A 20963-nucleotide genomic window follows, 5' to 3' on the forward strand; every position below is an offset into this window, starting at 1 on the left:
TGTACAGGGCTTTTAGGGCTCTCAGACAGTGTTATACACATGTTTTTGGCCCATTGGTGAAGTACAGGTTCAGGCAGAGCTAGTTTAGTCAGAACCAGAACTTTTAACCAGAGATTGGCAAACTAGCAGAGTATTAAAAGGTTTACATTTAGAATTCCATAACTCGAATTTTTATAATTCTAGTTGTAGAATCTCAGACAGGGAAAGAGGATTGTGATGAGGCCACAAACAATAAATCTGGATCTCAGTAACAAAAAAAAAGTAAATACAAATGATATCAAATGTTTTGAAGAAATAGAAATTGTATTGAAAAAAGTTCAATAAGAAGTACAAAATAAAATGTAAATTTCATTAAAATAAAGAGCAATGTTCATCTAAATTAATCTAAGAATGTATTTTACAAGTAAAATTTTTTCAAAATGCATATACAGCAAAATGTTCATCTTTTCTGTTCATTTTATAAAACGTAACCTTTTATTATGTACAAATTTGCATCCAAAGATGTAAAACTCTACATCACTTATATGAACAAATAAGTCTCTCTTTGTATTTGCACTTTTATTCTTTTGCAGAACACAGTCTTTATGGTTGTTATGTGTTTATGGCTGTATGGATTGCACCTTAAAAAGTGGATTTAGGAATAAGTTGTATTTATTAGTTAGCTGTTGGTCAGTGAATTATGTCTTTCATGTCCAACTTTTACATTGTAAAAATAAGGATGTCATAGAGTAGGGAAGGTCTCCTAGTTTGAACCCAGTAAAAAGAGCCACTGCCAAAAAGTAGCTCCCAATCTGAACCCAGTACTGTACAGCCATGTGCTATATGGCCATTCATTCACTTCAACAGGAGTCATGTAACACTACAACCTACTCATCTTCATACCATCCCATATGAAAATGGATGGAGAAAGTCTAAGTTGAGTTCTCCCTTAACTGTCCCAAAGGAAGATGGTATGTACAAGGAATTTATAAGGTAACTGTTCAGCTTGGAACAAGAAAGTCCATAGCTGATTGGTCAGACCATACACAATTTTACTTATTCCATGCAGCAAAATGGCAACTTCCAATACAATACAATAACCTTTCTCTACTTTCTTAAACTCCTCTACTTTCTATAAACTCCTCTCTCTACTGTCTTGAAGTAGCGTCTCTCTTCATGTACTATATAATGCACGGTGCACCATTTATACATAATCCCGAAAGGGTTAAAGGGGTACTCCGCCCCTAGACATCTTATCCCCTATCCAAAGGATAGGGGATAAGATGTCAGATTGCGACGGTCCCGCCGCTGGGGACCCCCAGGATCTCGGCTGCAGCACCCACCTGTTGCGGCTTCCGGAAACGCTGGAGGCTTCGGCTCCCAACCACGGTGACGTGAGATCGTGATGTCACGACTCCGCTCCTGTGTGACGTCACGCCCTGCCCCTCAATGCAAGTCTATGGGAGGGGGCGTGACAACCCCCCTCCCATAGACTTGCATTGTCACGCCCCCTTCCTTAGACTTGCATTGTGGGGGCGGAGTCGTGACGTCACCATCTCCCGTCACCGTGGTCGTGAGGCATTAGGATTAGAGCCTCCAACACTGCCAGAAGCCGCAATAGGTGGGTGCTGCAGCCGAGATTCCGGGGGTTCCCAGTGGCGGGACCCCCCCCCCCCCCGATCTGACATCTTATCCACTATCCTTTCGATAGGGGATAAGATATCTAGGGGCAGAGTACCCCTTTAATCCTTAAAGTGGAAGTTCTTTTATTATCTGATAATGTGCTATATTAAAGTGTCAAGGAACAGTAGGGAACAGACAGACTAACAAAACTAACACACTCACACAATGAGTAAAAATCCACAATCCGCGTCAAAAGCCAGGAGAAGTCAAAGTACAAAATCGCTAATATCAGAGAGAAGTCAAGAAGAGAAGCCAAAAGTCAAAGGTGCTGGGTTAACAAGAATAAACAGGGATTAATCGCTAGCTACTGGAGTTGGGACTCTTTCACAGGCTCTGAATGAGAGCAAACTGCCAGGTTAAATAGGCAAGCCCCCAGGTGCTCTCATCAAAAGGTCAACTGACCAGCCAGACAGCTAAGCGTAACCCAGCAACAAAAACAAACAAATAATCTGTCAGAACCTTTTTAACCCTATAGGTTCTGATATAAAGTCTATGGAAAGTGTCTGTCAGTGCACACATTGTTTAAAAAAATGTGGTATTTCCAACATTGGAACTACTGCTGTATTTTCAAACAATTTGTGCACTGACAAACTCTTTTACATAGACTTTAATAGAACACATTATTGGATAAAAATTACATCCATTTTTATATGTATTTTAGGCAAATTTTTTCATCTTACAAGGTATGAATCCAGCATAAAATTGGGTAACCCATTCACACTCCTCGGCAATGCTTCTGGTGTAGTTCTTTTAAGGATAAGTAGTCTGCGGCAACATCAGCTTCATTTAATGGTTTGCCACCAATCTTATGTGCCACGGGAGTAGTGGAAAATGTATCAAGAGATAGTTTTTGGTCTTTATTTTCTGTTCCTTCTTCTTTCACCAACTCAGTTTCTCGAGGACTAGAAATGTCACAGTTTTCATCATCACATCCAGGTTTGTCAAGGATTTCCTCTACTAGTGCAGGCCTCTGCATGACTGTAAGGGGAGCATCCCGTTGAAAAGACCCATTGTGGACACCAAACCAAGCAATAGATTGAGGGGCGCAGAGATATTCAGCCTGGAATAAAGGCATATGTTCATCGGTTGGGGAGTGCAAAGGCTCATTTACAAGTGTTGTTGGAAAATGGTCGTAGCCGAGATAGATGGAGGAGAAATATTCTTTATTGGTAAAGCTTGAGCCGGACTGTCCTGTTCTGTCTTTGTTCACTTCTGCTTTGGGGGTGGGGGGAGATTTCAGATGTTGTTCTTCGTTCTTACAGTTAATGTTCAGAGGAGAAATATCAATTGGGCTTGGATTCAGAAAGAATGGTGATATATCATAAGGGGTGGATAGCCATTTCTGGAAAGGCAAAAAGAAGGAATTATACTTATTAACAATAAATATAAAGAGTCAAGACTACTGACTTGTAGGTACTCTCTGTATTTTCTCAACCTTTACTGATAAGGGAGTACAGCTTGTGCCCAATTGATATATATATATATATATATATATATATATATATATATATATATAGGGGATGAGTATTTATCTCAGGGAGAGATTATCGCTCCTGGCATGATTAGGAGCTAAGCTGATACCAGGGAACACTACCTGAATAAGGTGGTGTAGTGAGCTGCTTTGCATATTCCCCTAGATATATATATATATATATATATATATATATATATATATATATATATATATATATCAGAAGATCATTGTAGCCCTACAGCTTTTTTGGAAATCTCAGCATCCTATTTGAGCAATATATTTATTAGAAGTAACACATGTGCCTTCTACAATAATTACAATTTGACACAAATGTTGACTTTGTGGAACAGTAGGGTTGAAGGATGGATATCTAGTTCCATCTTGGCCACTGTGATGGCGTGTACATACATAAATGTATGCTTGGCAGTATATCTGTTGTTGAAATGGTGGCCATTTCCTTGAATGGGCAATGACATACTGTATATAATCTTTTATATAATCTTCCTTCAGTGTTCTCTCCCCTGATAGAGCACATACAATAAAATGATTAGCAAAATTTATGAATAAATGACATAAATGTCAAAAGAACATCAACAGTATACAGTGGTCCCTCAACATACGATGGTAATCCGTTCCAAAGAGACCATCGTTTGTTGAAACCATCGTATGTTGAGGGATCCGTGCAATGTAAAGTATAGGACAGTGGTCTACAACCTGCGGACCTCCAGATGTTGCAAAACTACAACACCCAGCATGCCCAGACAGCCAACGGCTGTCCGGGCATGCTGGGAGTTGTAGTTTTGCAACATCTGAAGGTCCGCAGGTTGAAGATCACTGGTATTGAAAGTTGTACTCACCTGTCCCCGCCACTCCGGACTGTCACGGCTCGTCACCGCTGCCCTGGATATTGCCCTCCATGGCTGTTGCCGCATCCCCGGCATCCTCGCTCTCCGTCGCCGCCATCACGTCGCTACACACGCCGCTCCTATTGGATGACGGGACGGCGTGCGCAGCGACGTGATGATGGCGATGGAGAGCGCTGGCGATGGAGGGGGTCCCGAAGAGGATGGGCCGGAGCCCTGAGGACAGGTAAGTGATCATCAGAGGACCACACGGGGCACCGTAAACGGCTATCCGGTGGCAGCTGAAGCAGTCAGCGCTGCCGCATAGCCGTTTATGCGATGGCCCCGACATACAAAAGCATCGTAGGTTGATGCTGCCTTCAACATGCAATGGCCTCTGAGGGGCCATCGTATGTTGAAATGATCGTATGTCGGGGCCATCGTAGGTCGGGGGGTCACTGTATATATAAATTCTGATGGTTTCTTTGACTATAAATTTGTTTTTTCATAGATGACTCTTAAACAACCATGAGTAATAAGGATAGTTCACCATACCTTGAAGTTTCCTTTGTGAGTATTAAGCAAGGGATGGAAAAACTGAGATGGATCGGGAACATCTACCCACACTATCTTCTTAACACTATAATCAAAAAAACTTGAGTTATGTATATTTATCAAAAACAATGAATCACTTAAAAACACCACTTTTCCTGATTCCTCTTCTGACTTTTTTTTGCACAAACTTTTGTGTGAGACCAAGCTTTGACTTGCGACATTTTGGAGGGGTTGGTGACTTTTCTTATGCTTACGTGCAACAGTCGCAGTTCATAAATCCGTGACCGCTGCAAAATGATTGTTGCTTAGGTAAGGCTGTTTGCTACATTATGTGTACCCACAAAAGTCACAAAAAAAAGTGTTTAGGCGCACGTTCAACATTTTGTGCGCCTGGAGTAAAAAAAAAAAAAACTCTACATGCAAATCTCCCCCCATGTCTCTGGCAAACAACTGGTTGGTGCAGTATAAGACATCAGATTTATCTCATATTGAGAATAGTGTAGCATATGCTATTATAACAGAATACTGTAGAGGTTCTTGTGTATGCCTTCTCCTTACCTTTGTTAGCTGATGTGGCAGGCATGTGATAGGCTTCATGTTGGATAAACACAGAATCTCTGAAATTACTTGGTGATGCTGGCTACATTTCCCATAATTCTTTTGGCTTTGGCTGAGGTGTTTGATCACTGCACGTGGTCATCTCATCAGGCTCCTAGTGCTGGAGGTCTCCCAGCTGGACTCACTAGACTCACAAGTGTGTTGGTGTCAGTTCTCACTCTGCAGTTTCCGTGTGTTTTCTTACACAAAGTGCATTTTGTAGAGAAAAATTGCCATGAGGCCTAAGTGATTTCAACTATAATTAGAATTGAGGTGTCTAAGGAAGACCTGAAATCTTTAGACTGTGTTCAAACATTGAATTTTTACTGCATTTTAGCTGTTTTGCACCGATTTTTTTCTAAATCGTGGTAAAAATTACCCGGGATATGGGGAAAATCATAGCAAAAACTGAAAAAAGCACACCCATTGTAATTATAGGTCATATCACTTTCTCTTCATAGCAATATTCCTCTAAATATGCACTTTGAATAAGAAAATGTATCAATGCTACATATAATGTATGACTGTTAGCAGTTTAGGCTGCCCGAGTCAGGTAATTAGATCACCATGTGATCTAATAAGTGTATTTACAGTGATGAGACTTCACACCCTCTCTCTGCATAGCTGGAGGATTTATGAAAAATGTAGGCAGGAAATCATTTCAGAGATGAAATTGCAATCAGTATGCCTAAAAATCCGCATCAGCTAAGACATGTAACTACAAAGCATACACAAGAACCTCTCCATTATTTTCTAAAAATAGTATATGTGGCACTAAATCAGCAAAAAAAAAACAAACTGGAAAACCTCTCTAAAGGTAGCTCTACTGTATTGTAATAAACTATGGAAAGAATCGCCAGTGTTCCAATACTTAAAGGGGTACTCCCGTGGAAAACTTTTTTTTTTTTTTTTAAATCAACTGGTACCAGAAAGTTAAACAGATTTGTAAATTACTTCTATTAAAAAAATCTTAATCCTTCCAGTACTTATTAGCTGCTGAATACTACAGAGGAAATGGTTTTGTTTTTGGAACACAGAGCTCTCTGATTGACATCATGACCACAGTGCTCATTTTTTAATAGAAGTAATTTACAAATCTGTTTAACTTTCTGGCACCAGTTGATAAAAAAAAAAAATAATAATACGTTTTCCACGGGAGTACCCCTTTAAGACTGACAATATTTATGCAGGTGCCCCTAAAAGGCCACTGCTGACATTTACGTATAACATTTTTGTCATCACAACATTTTTGACATGTACTACATATATATAGCACATTGTTGGCTTCTGGCTAAAGGCTATTCATGCCCTATATGAAAAAGCCAAAACAAAAACATTGTAAACTATTTATAACCCTATGACTGGATTTATGTAATGAACCCTATGTAACGTTGATCTCTGCATCCCCTTCTCTATATACTATCTACTCATTCTAAAACTATGATCCTAAACAATGCAGCCTCTATTGTTGGAATGGCTTATATTTTCCAGGAACCCCTCTAAGCATATTTTTCATGGACATGATGATGGATTATCTAATAGACTCTGACATTAAATATATTGTACTTAGCAAAAAAAAAAAAATCTAATAGGACCAGTTAAATGACATTTTGGACGTTTACCTTTTTAAAGAAGAAAGGATGACCAGCAGGATCACACAAGGGACTACGATGCCTACCACTACTGGTATTGGAAAGGGTGAACCTGAAGATGGAAGATGTCATTTATTAGCAAAACAACTGTAATTTTCTTACAACGTGCACAGACTCCATTAATTTAGTATGACCCCATTATATGGTGACAACAAGTGGACCTATATTAATTTGTAACTAAACAACTATACATCTTCTGATATGTCATAGTGACATGTCAGAAGTTGTGATTGGTGGGGGTCCGACTGCTGAGAAAGAAGATTACAGGGACAGAAGCATTCAGCTTTGCGCTGTGCCCATTCATGTCTGCAAGTTGGCTCTGCAGCACCAAGTCTATAAATAGAGGCTGCAAGCAGGAAGTTAGTCATTATGTGGCTGAGACCTCAAGGTTGCCCTGAAAGTCTGTTAAACTCATTTAAAACCCAGAGAGCCAATTCAAATGACAGAAAGGCTGGTAAGTGACAGTGAGACCCCTATGAGACTAGATGGAGGTCTGGGCCTAGACAGTCACTGTAAAGCAGTAGTTGTCCAATGTGTGGAGTGCAAAGGGAAAGAATCACGACCCACTGTACTCAGGTCAGATAACTACTAAGAAAAGTAGACCTAGACAATTGCTAAGAGAGAGTGACAGTAGACAAGGGTAAGTCCAAAGTGCAATTTAACTTGTGGAATGAGAATCGCCCAAGTAACTACAGTGTCAGCTGAAGGACAGAGCTACAGCCTCTTTAAAAAAGATAATGGGGGGGGGGGGTAATTTACAAAGAGATGTTGTAGTATGTGTCTTTTTACTTTTTTATGCTTTGCTTTTCAACTAAGTGCGCCAAATGTATGGAGATAGCCAGAAAGTTATTTCTGAGGTGATTCCTCATGTGTTACACTAAGGCAGGTTACTAGTTACTAATATCCTTTAGTTCGCATTTTTAGCTCTTTTAGCTATGATAATATCAATGTAATTTTTTATTTATTTATTCTTGTTTTTTGCTTTATGCAAGTGTTTGATAACATGCATTAAAAAAGGCAACAAAATGGAACTAAAGGTTTATAAAATTTTTAGCAAAAAATAACCATCCATTTTTATAGAAGGAGGTGATATGCTTCTATTAAGAAGGGATTCGAAAGGTGTTTTGTAATGTGTGCTTTGGAAGCTATTTTTTATTTGGTGAGGATTTTGTTGGGTTGTGCCAAAGTATGCAACTTTTTTAAAAAGTCACAGTTTCATCAATCCCTGACCACTGCAAAAACACAACTCAAAACACTTCTATCACAGCAAAAAGCAAGAACAAATGTAAATGAAAAATCGCACAAAAAGTCGCAAAAAACGCACTGTGCCAAATAATTGCACCAAATATCCCCCCCCCCAAAAAAATAAATAAATAAAGAGTGAAATGCTTCATAAATACCCTCCCAATGTTCCAGCCACACTGCACAAATTTCATATGAATGATCTGGGGAACATGACGGGTTTGAGGTGCTGACTCCAAATTCCTCAATCCAATCAATTGTCTGTGGGATGTGCTGGAAACAAGTCAGATCCATGGAAGCCGCACCTTGAAACTTACAGAATCTGCTGCTGATGTGTGATTAGCACCAAATACTACAGGACACCATTGTGGGTCTTCTGGAGACCATGTCTTCAGTGTGAAGGAGGACCTACACAATATTTGGGATGTTGTTTCCATGTAATGGCTGATAGGTGTTAGAACATATGTATTACCTTTAGGAGGAGTTGTCCATTGTAGGGGCTTGCTCCATTCGCTCCACATTCCACCTTCGAAACTTGTCTGGTTAATGCGCACCCTGGCTTCATATAGAGTGTCGGGGTGTAAGTCACGCAGTAAAGCTGACAGATCTGTTTGTTTTAGTGTGAACCTTTTGGAATCCTGAGAAAAGGAAATCAGAGTTGTATGAAGATAGAAAAAAGGTAAAAAGGGCTGATTCTTGTTCCCAAAACAGCACCCCCACTGTCCATGTATTATGTCTGTTATTACAGCTCAGTCCCATTCTAATAAAGAGGAGTGAACTGTAACACCAGAAACAGCCAATGTACATGAGTGGTGCCAAGATTGTAATAAAAAGCTGACATTTTACTCATGGAAAGTTTGTAGTTTGGTAGCTTTTTTATGTGTAATTTACTTTACTGAGAGACGTAGTGATTATTAGGTTATAACCAGTTACCTTCCACGACCATTTCACTGGTTTGAATTGGACTTCAGTTTCCACATTATCTATGTAATGTCTATAACTGTTGTGCCAAGTTAGATTCCATGTGCCATCTTCTATCATCTCGATGTCAAGGAACATAGGTGGATCAAGACGCACTGCAAAAGGAAAAGATTTATATGTTTTAATATATGAATTTTTCTTATTTTTGTGACCCCTTGTGATGGCAGTGGCAGGCCGCAGAGGAAAGTATGGCCATGCTTGGAATCTAGGACACACGTTCTGGATCCTGGGCGAGTGCAGGTTTCAACTGTGCATGAGTCTTTAAGTCGCACCCACAGTTGAAAGAACATGTTGTGACCCGCTGGAAGCTTCCAGAGCCAGCAGAGTCTCTGTACCACAGGGTAGCAGTAAAATTAGTTGTTTTATTTGTGGTATGCTTCTAAATTTTTTTTAATGACAACGCCTTAGACTTCTGTACTAACATGTAGCTTTCTAAGGCTGCTTTCACACTATAAATTGTATCCGTTTTAAAGATCCGTTCAATTTTACATTATAAAAAAAACTGAAAATTGGCCGTTAAATGACCATTAGAAAATCCCACATGGCCATTAGAAAATCCCATTATAGTCTATGGGATTTTTACATTATCCGTTTTAACCCGTTATAGCCCGTTATTAATAAGTTATTTTATGACGGAAGATAGTTAAGGGAGAAATAGTGCACGCGCTATTTCTTCCGTTCATTCACCCATCACAAAATAACATCCGTTATTAATAACGGGCTATAACGGGTTAAAACGGATAATGTAAAAATTCCATAGACTATAATGGGATTTTCTAACAGCCGTTTAACGGCCGATTTTCAGTTTTTTTTATAACGGAACATTGAACGGATCTTTAAAACTGATAAATTTTATAGTGTGAAAGCAGCCTTAAATCTAACTTCTTATTTTGGGTTAGGAATCGGGGAAACGCCACATAAGTCCATAGTAATAGAGACGCAATATAGTATTTTTTTCTGATAGAATGTATACAATATAACAGCAGTTACCCAGAACAGCAGGCGATACTTACGACTGTAAAATGGAAAGAAATCCGACATAGATGTGACCGTCTTATTCATCTTCTGTCCAACGCTGCAGATCACACTCACATTCAAGGAATGTGCGACTGTTAATGCATCTCTATACTAAAGTTACAAAAAAAAAGACAGGTCAAGAATCAGGTAATGGGCAATAAGAGACCTGAGTATTGTAAACTATTGTATATTTTCGACTTTACCTTTACAGGGACAATAATTTAGCAGATATAAATGGAAACAAGGAAGAAAGACGAGCCTTGTTCTGGAGATTAAGGGTGGACCCCAGCAGTCACACTCCCTTGATTACACACTTATCCTCTATGCTGTGAATAGGGAGCAAGTTTTTCATGATCAAATAACCCTTTTAAACCTTTAAAGGGGTTCTCCGTTGCTCAGCATTTGGAACAAACTGTTCCGAATGTTGGAGCCGGCGCAGGGAGCTCGTGATGTCTTGGCCCCGCTCCTCATGATGTCATGCCCCACCCCCTCAATGCAAGTCTATGGGAAGGGACGTGCCGGGTGTCACGCCCCTTCCCATAGAATTCCATTGAGGGGGTGGGGCGTGACATCATGAGGGGATGGGGCTATGATGTCACAAGCTCCCGACGCCGGCTCCAAGATTTGGAACAGTTTGTTCCAAATGCTGAGCAGCAGAGAACCCCTTTAAGGACACAGCCCATTTTAGCCTTAAAATGTAAACATTTCCTGTGTCCTTAATTTTTTCTCCTTGCCTTCTAAGAGACAGAAATATTTTATTTTTCCAACCACAGACCCATATGAGATGTTTTTGCGCAACCAATAGTACTTTGTAAGGCCATTCATTCATTTTACAGTAAATTGTACAGTACAACCAAAAAAATATTATTTATGGTGGGAAATTGAAAATAAAACCGCAATTCTGCTACTTCCCCCCCCCCCCCTTTTAACCCCTTAACGACCACGGATGTATATTTACATCCGTGGCCGGCTCCCGCGATAAAACGCGCGGTCACGCGGTGACCGCCTGTCATATCGGGTCGGTCCCGGCATGTATGTGAAGACGGGACCCGGGGCTAATAGCGCGGCAGCAATCACGGCGCATCTAAAATGAAAGTAAAACCTTCCCGGCTGCTCAGTGGGGCTGATGAAAATGTGGTGTCCCGATCAGCTAGGACACAAGTGGAGGGTCACTCACCTTCCTCTGAGATTCAGGCTTGAGCAATCGACTGCTGATATCACAGTGCTGGCAATCCGTGTATTTCAGTGCAGTGTATGCCCCCTATGGGGGCTATAACATTGATCGCGGCGCCACGTGCTATTCACCCTTTAGACGCGGCGTTCAAAGTTGAACGCCACGTCTAAAGTGAAAGTGAAAGCATGCCGGTTAGCTCAGCTTACATGACAGCTGGAGGATCCCTACCTGCCTCCTCGCTGTCCGATAACCGAATGACTGCTCAGTGCCTGAGATCCAGGCATGAGCAGTCAAACGGCAGAATCATCGATCACTTGTTTCCTATGAGAAACCAGTGATCAATGTGAAAGATCAGTGTGTGCAGTGTTATAGGTCCCTATGGGAGCTATAACACTGCAAAAAAAAAGTGAAAAAAAAAGTGAATAAAGATCATTTAACTAGGGATCGACCAATATTGTTTTTTTAGGGCCGATACCGATAATCGGTGGAGGTTAGGGCCGATAGCCGATAACTTATACCGATATTCCGGTATAAGTTATCGGCTATTTATTCCCCCTCGACACCGCTGCAGGTCATTGATTTAAAGCGGGCGCTTTAAATCAATGCACTGCAGTGGCTTTTGCGGTGCCATAGGCAGCCACCACCACCCGCTTCTCTCCCCCTACCTGTCAGGGTGGTCCGGGCCATCCATCCTTCCTTCCTGTAGTGTCAGGCGGCATTCCGGGTGGAGGGTGAACCGGTCCGGACTGTCCTTCTTCTCCGGGGGTCATCTTCTCTACTCCGGGCAGGCTCTGGCCTAGTAGCGCAGCATAGAAGCCGCTGCGCAGTGACGCCCGTGCGCAGTGACACACCTGACGTCACGGCGTAGCGGCGTCTATGCAGCGTGCTAGGCCGGAGCCTGCCCGGAGTGGAGAAGAGCACCCCCGGAGAAGGACAGCCCGGACCGGTTCACCCTTAATCCGGAATGCCGCAGGACACTACAAGAAGGATGGAGGGCCCGGACCACCCCCATTACGGGTACGTTTATTTTTAATTTTTTTTATTGACTCGGAGGGTGGGGGAGGGGCCCGACCGGTATAGCGGTATGGGCAAAAATCCATACCGATATACCGCCCAGCACTACGGTGGGGATGCGATGCGGCGGGTCGGGGGCGGTCGCGGTGTGGGGGGCGGGGCATTATCGGCTTATCGGCAAGGTAATTGCCAATACCGATAATGCCCAAAATCGTGATTATCGGCCGATAATATCGGCCATACCGATAATCGGTCGATCCCTACATTTAACCTCTTCCCTATTAAAAGTTTGAATCACCCCCCTTTTCCCATAAAAAAAACCACAGTGTAAATAAAAATAAACATATATGGTATCGCCGCGTGCGGAAATGTCCGAGTTATAAAAATATATTGCTAATTAAACCGCACGGTCAATGGCGTACGCACAAAAAAAATTCCAAAGTCCAAAATAGTGCATTTTTGCTCACTTTTTATATCATCAAAAAATGAATAAAAGGCGATCAATAAGTCCTATCAATACAAAAATGGTACCTCTAAAAACTTCATATCACGGCGCAAAAAATGAGCTCTCATACCGCCCCATACACGGAAAAATAAAAAAGTTATAGGGGTCAGAAGATGACAATTTTAAACGTATTAATTATCCTGCATGTAGTTATGATTTTTTCCAGAAGTACGACAAAATCAAACTTATATAAGTAGGATATCATTTTAATTGTATGGACCTACAGAATAAATATCAGGTGTCATTTTTACCGAAACATGTACTGCGTAGAAACAGAAGCCCCCAAAAGTTACAAAACAGTGTTTTTTTCCAATTTTGTCTCACAATGATTTTTTTTTTCCGTTGCGCCGTAGATTTATGGGCAAAATGACTGATGTCATTACAAAGTAGAATTGGTGGCGCAAAAAGGAAGCCATCATATGGATTTTTAGGTGCAAAATTGAAAGAGTTATGATTTTTTTAAGGCAAGGAGGAAAAAACGAAAATGCAAAAACGGAAAAACCCTCGGTCCTTAAGGGGTTAAACCGCAGGGTCAATGGCGTGTGTGCAAAGAAATCCCCAAGTCCAAAATAGCTTATTTTTGGTTATTCTTTGTGAACAAAAAGCAATCAAAAGGTCTGATCAATACAAAAATGGTACCGATAAAAAACTCCAATCAATACAAAAATAAAAAAATGAACCCTCATACCGCCCCATACGCGGAAAAATAAAAAATTATAGGGGTCAGAAAATGTCAATTTTAAACGTATAAATTTTCCTGCATGTAGTTATGATTTTTTTCCAGAAGTGCGACAAAATCAAATAAAAGCAGGGTATCATTTTAATCGTATGGACCTACAGATCAAAGATTAAGGGAAGCCCCCAAAAGTTACAAAATGGCATTTTTTCCTTCAATTTCGTTGCACAAAGATTTTTTTTTTCTGTTACGCTGTCGATTTTTGGGTAAAATGACTGATGTCACTGCAAAGTAGAATTGGTGAAGCAAAAAAATAGCCATCATATGAATTTTTAGCTACAAAATTGAAAGGGTTATGATTTTTAAAAGGTGAGGAGTAAAAAATGAAAGTGCAAAAATGGAAAAACCCGTGGTCCTTAAGGGGTTAAAGACCAAGCCCATTTTGGCCTTAAACGGGTTCTCCAGTGCTTAGACATCTTATCCCCTATCCAAAGGATAGGGGATAAGATGCCTGATCGCGGGAGTCCTGCCGCTGGGGACCCCGGGATCTTGCACGCGGCACCCCGTTTGTAATCAGTCCCCGGAGCGTGTTCGCTCCGGGTCTGATTACCGACGACCACAGGGCCAGTGGCGTGTGATGTCACGCCTCCGCCCCGTGTGACGTCACGCTCCGCCCCTCAATGCAAGCCTATGGGAGGGGGCGTGACAGCTATCACGCCCCCTCCCGTAAGCTTGCATTAAGGGGCGGAGCGTGGCGTCACACGGGGGCGGAGGCGTGACGTCACATGCTGCCCGCCCTGTGGTCGTCGGTAATCAGACCCGGAGCAAACACGCTCCGGGGACTGATTACAAACGGGGTGCCGCGTGCAAGATCCCGGGGGTCCCCAGCGGCGGGACTCCCGCGATCAGGCATCTTATCCCCTATCCTTTGGATAGGGGATAAGATGTCTAAGCACTGGAGTACCCCTATAAGAACCAGGCCAATTTTATTTTTGTATTTTCGTTTTTTCCTCCTCGCCTTCTAAAAATCATAACTCTTTTATATTTCCATCCACAGACCTATATGAGGGCTTGGTTTTTGCGTCACCAATTTTACTTTGTAATTACATCACTTATTTTACCATAAAATGTACGGCACAAACCAAAAAATATTATTTATGTGGGGTAATTGAAAAGAAAACCTCAATTTAGCAAATTTTGGAAGGTTTTGTTTTCACGGTGTACACTTTATGGTAAAAATGACGTGTTTTCTTTATTCTGTGGGTTAATACGATTAAAATGATATCTATGTTATATGCCTTTCTATAATAGGTGGCCTTGACGTGGCGAGTGGGCTTGTACTTTTTGATCAAAAATGTATACTAACAACCTGTTAGTTTTTGATATTATGCTGAGAAGCAATCAGATCATTATACAAGATTGTAGATGTGCGACCATGTCTGTTTCTTCTACCTGAATTCACATTGTGTTTTCTATCCCCTCCTTTTTTATTTTTTTGTTTGAACTCTTCCCCACCCCCTCAGCCCAACCCTATATGAGTAGTTGTTAGCTACACAAGGGCCATTTCTTTCCTAGCAGCCTCCCAGTCTGACTGGGAGAGCTTGGTAAGTGTGCTGTTACACCTTGTTCACACTGGTGTGGTGCTGTGCGGCGTCCGTTGCTGCCGCGGCGTTGTGTCTGTGGGGAGGTGCAACCCATAGACTGGTTTGAGTGGCATTGGGGCCGCTCTGCTAGTGGGTTGTTCCCCCCGTGGGCACTGGTGTCGCGGTGGTGGTGGTCGCCGCCCAGTGCTACGCCATTTTATGCTAGGGACGTTAGGGACCCACTTTAAATAGGTGGCCTTGACGTGGCAAGTGGGCTTGTACTTTTTGATCAAAAATGTATACTAACAACCTGTTAGTTTTTGATATTATGCTGAGAAGCAATCAGATCATTATACAAGATTGTAGATGTGCGTCCATGTCTGTTTCTTCTACCTGAATTCACATTTTCTATAATTGTACCACTTAAAAAAAATTTAAAACTATTTTAACAAATTTAGTATGTTTGAAATTGCCCTGTTTTGACCACCTATAACTTTCTAATTTTTCCATATACGGGCCAGTATGATCTGTAGTTTTATTGGTACCACATTTTTTTAGGTTTTACTCTTTATAAATTTTTAATACATTTTTTTGGGAATAAAATGTGACCAAAATGCAGCAATTTTGGACTTTTTTGTTATTTTACGTTTACGCCGTTCACCGTATGGGATAATCAACAATATATTTTGATAGTTTAGACTTTTACACACGCGGCAATATCAAATATGTTTATTAATTTTTTTAGTGCTTTTTTGGGGGTAAAATGGGAAAAACGGATGAGTTACATTTTTATTGGGGGAGGGGATTTTTCACATTTTTAAACTTTTTATTTTTTTACTTTTTTTTACACTTTAATAGTCCCATAGGGGACTATTTATAGCAATCGTTTGATTTCTAATACTGTTCAGTGCTATGCATAGGGCATAGCACTGATCAATGTTATCGGTCATCTTCTGCTCTGGTCTGCTCGATCTCAGACCAAAGCAGAAGACTCCTGGAGACGGACGGAGGTAGGTGAGGGGACCTCGGTTCGCCATTATGGATGATCAGATCCCTGCGGCAGCGCTGCGGGCGATCTGATCATCCATTTACAAGTACCGGCAAACAAGGTGAAAGCCAGCTCACCCCGCCCCAGACAGTAGAGCGCGGATCCAGGCGCTGGACGGCACCAGCCAATAGGAAAATGAAAGAGATCAGATCCAGCTCAATGCAGGTAAAATCAGGTTTAATCCATAGGACAAGGAAGGAACAAGTAACGCGTTTCAAGCGCTGTAAGCGCTCTTAGTCATACAACAAATGCATGTTACAAGTCGGCTTACATAGGCAGTGAGGTAATTGCGGCCGGCCACAGGTCATGTGACCGGCAGGAATTAACCCCTTACAGGTAAACAGGGGCAGTATACAGACATAAGAAGTATATTTCAAGTATCAGGAAGGTGGATGAATACAAATACAATAGTAACTACATAAAAGAATAATGTCTGAAAATAATAAATGACCGATGTGAGGAGAATTGAGAGAAAAAAAATGAGTGAACAGGCATAAGTTAATAAATTACATATTGAAAAGATATATGCTATCATGCACATCGGCTGTAAAGAAACCACATACGAGTTGACATCTAAGAAATGTGTCACCAGATAGGTCCTATGTAAAAATGAACATAAGTATACGAGTGAATCGATATATATTAATGGACATCTGGGGAACATGTGAAGATGTCAAGGAATGAATAAAGGATGACATAATTAAAATTATATTTAATAATGAAGAATGACATTCCTCTATAATTTTATTTATGTCATCCTTTATTCATTCCTTGACATCTTCACATGTTCCCCAGATGTCCATTAATATATATCGATTCACTCGTATACTTATGTTCATATTTCTATCGTGTATGTATATATAAATACAATTATATTTATAAGTGTTTAAGGGTGGAGATGAAATGGGACATATGCGTATTTCATTCATGCTAAAAAAGTTAACACCCTGTGATAATTCAGTTGTGCCAGGTGCATTTTAGAAGTCTAGCGATGCCCCTTTATACTCACATATTCATCATTGACTGTAAAATTAATTACACAACTTCTAAGATCACCACTAGGGGGGAGATAGCAGTTTCCTTTTATACTCCTGAAAGAGAGAAGTCATACAAGTCAGAAGACATAGCAGATGTATCCATAAGGGTACGTTCACACGCGCTGATTTTTTAGTGGGTTTTCTACTACATTTCTGTATTGTATTCTAATTGTTACACATCCACACCGTTTATCTGGTGTAGGATTCTATTGTGGCACTTGTAGTCCGCTGCAGGCATCCTCCATTGTATGCATTTTTATGCTGGGGATCGCCCCTAGCAACGGACTACAAGGGCAGGATCTGCTCCCCCAGTATATATGCACAACTGCATTTGGGGTTGAGCACCTCCAGCCATTTGAGACCACTTTTTTTGTTGTTGTGAGTATATAGATGTGTATTATTTGGTGTATATAGATGTGTATTATTAGGAGCATATAGATGTGTATTATTAGGAGTATATAGATGTGTATTATTAGGAGCATATAGATGTGTATTATTAGGAGTATATAGATGTGTATTATTAGGAGTATACATGTGTGTATTATAAGGAGTATATAGATGTGTATTATTAGGAGTATATAGATGTGTATTATTTGGTGTATATAGATGTGTATTATTAGGAGTATATAGATGTGTATTATTAGGAGTATATAGATGTGTATTATTTGGTGTATATATATATACGGTATGTGTATTATTAGGAGTATACATGTGTGTATTATAAGGAGTATATATATGTGTATTATTAGGAGTATATAGATGTGTATTATTTGGTGTATATAGATGTGTATTATTAGGAGTATAAAGATGTGTATTATTAGGAGTATACATGTGTGTATTATAAGGAGTATATAGATGTGTATTATTAGGAGTATATAGATGTAATACAGAAATGTAGGTGCACTACTGTGGTAGATGTATACAATGACATTGGCTAATCCCTCAACACTGATGTTAAAATTGAGACATTCGCCAGTGTATCCTTATATTAAGGACACACCAGAGCCCGCACACCAATGCCAAGGTTTCTCAGATGGCACGGGACCTAACGCTAACCTACCTGTGCGTAATAAGCAAAAACCAGGGGCCAGTGGGCAATTACAGCAGCACTAGGTCGACATGTAGCCTGCTCCCAGTTCCCTCCAGCGTGACTAAGCACACATACAATGGAAGGGGGGAGAGAGGCTACAAGCCCCACCCAAGTTGGCTGATATAGGTGCATGGCCTCACAGGTGCAACCCTAATGCTGCCTGGCTACATGTCGACCTAGTGCTGCTGTAATTGCCAACTGGCCCCTGGTTTTTGCTTATTATGCACAGGTAGGTTAGCGTTAGGTCCCGTGCCATCTGAGAAACCTTGGCGTTGGTGTGCGGGCTCTGGTGTGTCCTTAATATAAGGATACACTGGCGAATGTCTCAATTTTAACATCAGTGTTGAGGGATTAGCCAATGTCATTGTATACATCTACCACAGTAGTGCACCTACATTTCTGTATTGTATTCTAATTGTTACACATCCACACCGTTTATCTGGTGTAGGATTCTATTGTGGCACTTGTAGTCCGCTGCAGGCATCCTCCATTGTATGCATTTTTATGCTGGGGATCGCCCCTAGCAACGGACTACAAGGGCAGGATCTGCTCCCCCAGTATATATGCACAACTGCATTTGGGGTTGAGCACCTCCAGCCATTTGAGACCACTTTTTTTGTTGTTGTGAGTATATAGATGTGTATTATTTGGTGTATATAGATGTGTATTATTAGGAGCATATAGATGTGTATTATTAGGAGTATATAGATGTGTATTATTAGGAGCATATAGATGTGTATTATTAGGAGTATATAGATGTGTATTATTAGGAGTATACATGTGTGTATTATAAGGAGTATATAGATGTGTATTATTAGGAGTATATAGATGTGTATTATTTGGTGTATATAGATGTGTATTATTAGGAGCATATAGATGTGTATTATTAGGAGTATAAAGATGTGTATTATTAGGAGTTTATAGATAGATGTGTATTATTAGGAGTATGTAGATGTGTATTATTAGGAGTATGTAGATGTGTATTATTAGGAGTATAAAGATGTGTATTATTAGGAGTATAAAGATGTGTATTATTAGGAGTATATAGATAGATGTGTATTATTAGGAGTATGTAGATGTGTATTATTAGGAGTATATAGATAGATGTGTATTATTAGGAGTATGTAGATGTGTATTATTAGGAGTATATAGATGTGTATTTGGTGTATATAGATGTGTATTATTAGGAGCATATAGATGTGTATTATTAGGAGTATAAAGATGTGTATTATTAGGAGTATATAGATGTGTATTATTTGGTGTATGTATATATATATTTGGTGTATATAGATATATATATTTGGTGTATATAGATATATATATATATATATATATATATATATATATATATATATATCTTTCTGAGTGTTGTTGTGTAAGAGGGGGCGTGAAAGAGGAGTTTCAAAAACTGGAGTTTGAAAGCAGGAGGTTGAGATCGCTGTGAGTGTTAATTTCTGAACGCACAAGGTCTACAAAAAATTTTTAAGTGTAATTTTGACTGTCTGTTTTTTCCTATACATTTGTGAAATCCCCATTACTAGATGGCCTCCATGTTGGAAAATGCAGTCCAATGTACATCCTGTTCAATGTATGCAATCCTTGAACAACAGTTTGAGGGTGCATATTGTTGTGCGAGATGTGTGCTAGTTGTCCGTTTGGAAGCCCAGATCCTGCATCTAGAGGGGCGACTGGCAACAATGAGAAGCATTAACAACATGGAGAGGAGTCTCCTGCTCACTGAGCAGGCACTCTCGGGAGTAGAGGTGGGGGAGGACAGTGGGACGGAGTTGCAGGACAGTCAGGCAGTTAGCTGGGTTACAGTGAGAAAGAGGGGTAGGGGAAAAATTGTCAGGGAGGCTAGTCCTGAACTGGCACACCCCAACAAGTTTGCCCGCTTGGCAGATGAGGGGGATGCCATTACAGAGCTAGGAGAACTGCAGCAGGATACCACCTCTGACCGCCAGGGGGGTGTCTGCTCCAGTAAGGAGGGAGGGAGGAGTACAGGGCAGGCCAGACAGGTACTAGTGGTGGGGGACTCAATTATTAGGGGGACAGACAGGGCAATCTGTCACAAAGACCGGGATCGCCGAACAGTGTGTTGTCTGCCTGGCGCACGAGGTCGGCACATCGCGGATCGGGTTGACAGGTTGTTGGGCGGGGCTGGAGAGGACCCAGCAGTCATGGTACATATTGGCACCAATGACAAAGTAAGAGGTAGGTGGAGTGTCCTTAAAAATGATTTCAGGGACTTAGGCCGCAAGCTTAAGGCAAGGACCTCCAAGGTAGTCTTTTCTGAAATACTACCAGTACCACGAGCCGCACCAGAGAGGCAGCGGGAGATCAGGGAGGTAAACAAGTGGCTCAGAAGCTGGTGTAGGAAGGAAGGGTTTGGGTTCATGGAGAACTGGGCTGACTTCGCTGTCGGTTACCGACTCTACCGTAGGGACAGGCTGCACCTCAATGGGGAGGGTGCAGCTTTGCTTGGGGAGAAGATGGCTAGAAGGGTGGAGGAGTGTTTAAACTAGGGACTTGGGGGGAGGGAACCTACAGCAAAGAGGGGGAAGATAGTGTAGATAGAGAGGTGGGAATTATAAATGTACCTGGGGGTGGAGCGGAGGGAGGGGTTAGAATAGTTAATAGGAATAAGCTTCATAGGAAAATAAAACTTACACCCTTGAATCCCATTAACCCCAATAACATAAAGGATGGAAATGTAAAGTCTACGTTCACAAATGCCAGAAGCCTAGCAAATAAAATGGGGGAGCTTGAGGCCTTGATACTGGAGGAACATATTGATATAGTTGGGGTCACTGA

The 20963-nt window shown here is 41.0% G+C and overlaps 1 protein-coding gene across 4 annotated transcripts in view; it reads right to left on the reverse strand.

Annotated features, from left to right (window-relative positions):
• Positions 1 to 1652: 1652 nt before the first annotated feature.
• IL2RB (interleukin 2 receptor subunit beta) overlaps positions 1653 to 20963 on the reverse strand; it is a 76814-nt gene continuing 57503 nt past the window's right edge. For all 4 annotated transcript variants that reach the window (XM_056528243.1, XM_056528244.1, XM_056528242.1 and 1 more), the window contains 7 exons: positions 17032 to 17113; positions 10019 to 10133; positions 8958 to 9100; positions 8497 to 8662; positions 6753 to 6834; positions 4534 to 4618; positions 1653 to 3004 (listed from right to left, as the gene is read on the reverse strand). In XM_056528243.1, coding sequence (XP_056384218.1) covers positions 2378 to 3004; positions 4534 to 4618; positions 6753 to 6834; positions 8497 to 8662; positions 8958 to 9100; positions 10019 to 10133; positions 17032 to 17113 — 1300 coding nt within the window. In that variant the 3' untranslated portion in view covers positions 1653 to 2377. The remainder of the gene's footprint in view (positions 3005 to 4533; positions 4619 to 6752; positions 6835 to 8496; positions 8663 to 8957; positions 9101 to 10018; positions 10134 to 17031; positions 17114 to 20963) is intronic.

The sequence above is a fragment of the Hyla sarda genome, chromosome 6, assembly GCF_029499605.1.
Source record: "Hyla sarda isolate aHylSar1 chromosome 6, aHylSar1.hap1, whole genome shotgun sequence".
Classification (NCBI taxonomy): Eukaryota; Metazoa; Chordata; class Amphibia; order Anura; family Hylidae; genus Hyla; species Hyla sarda.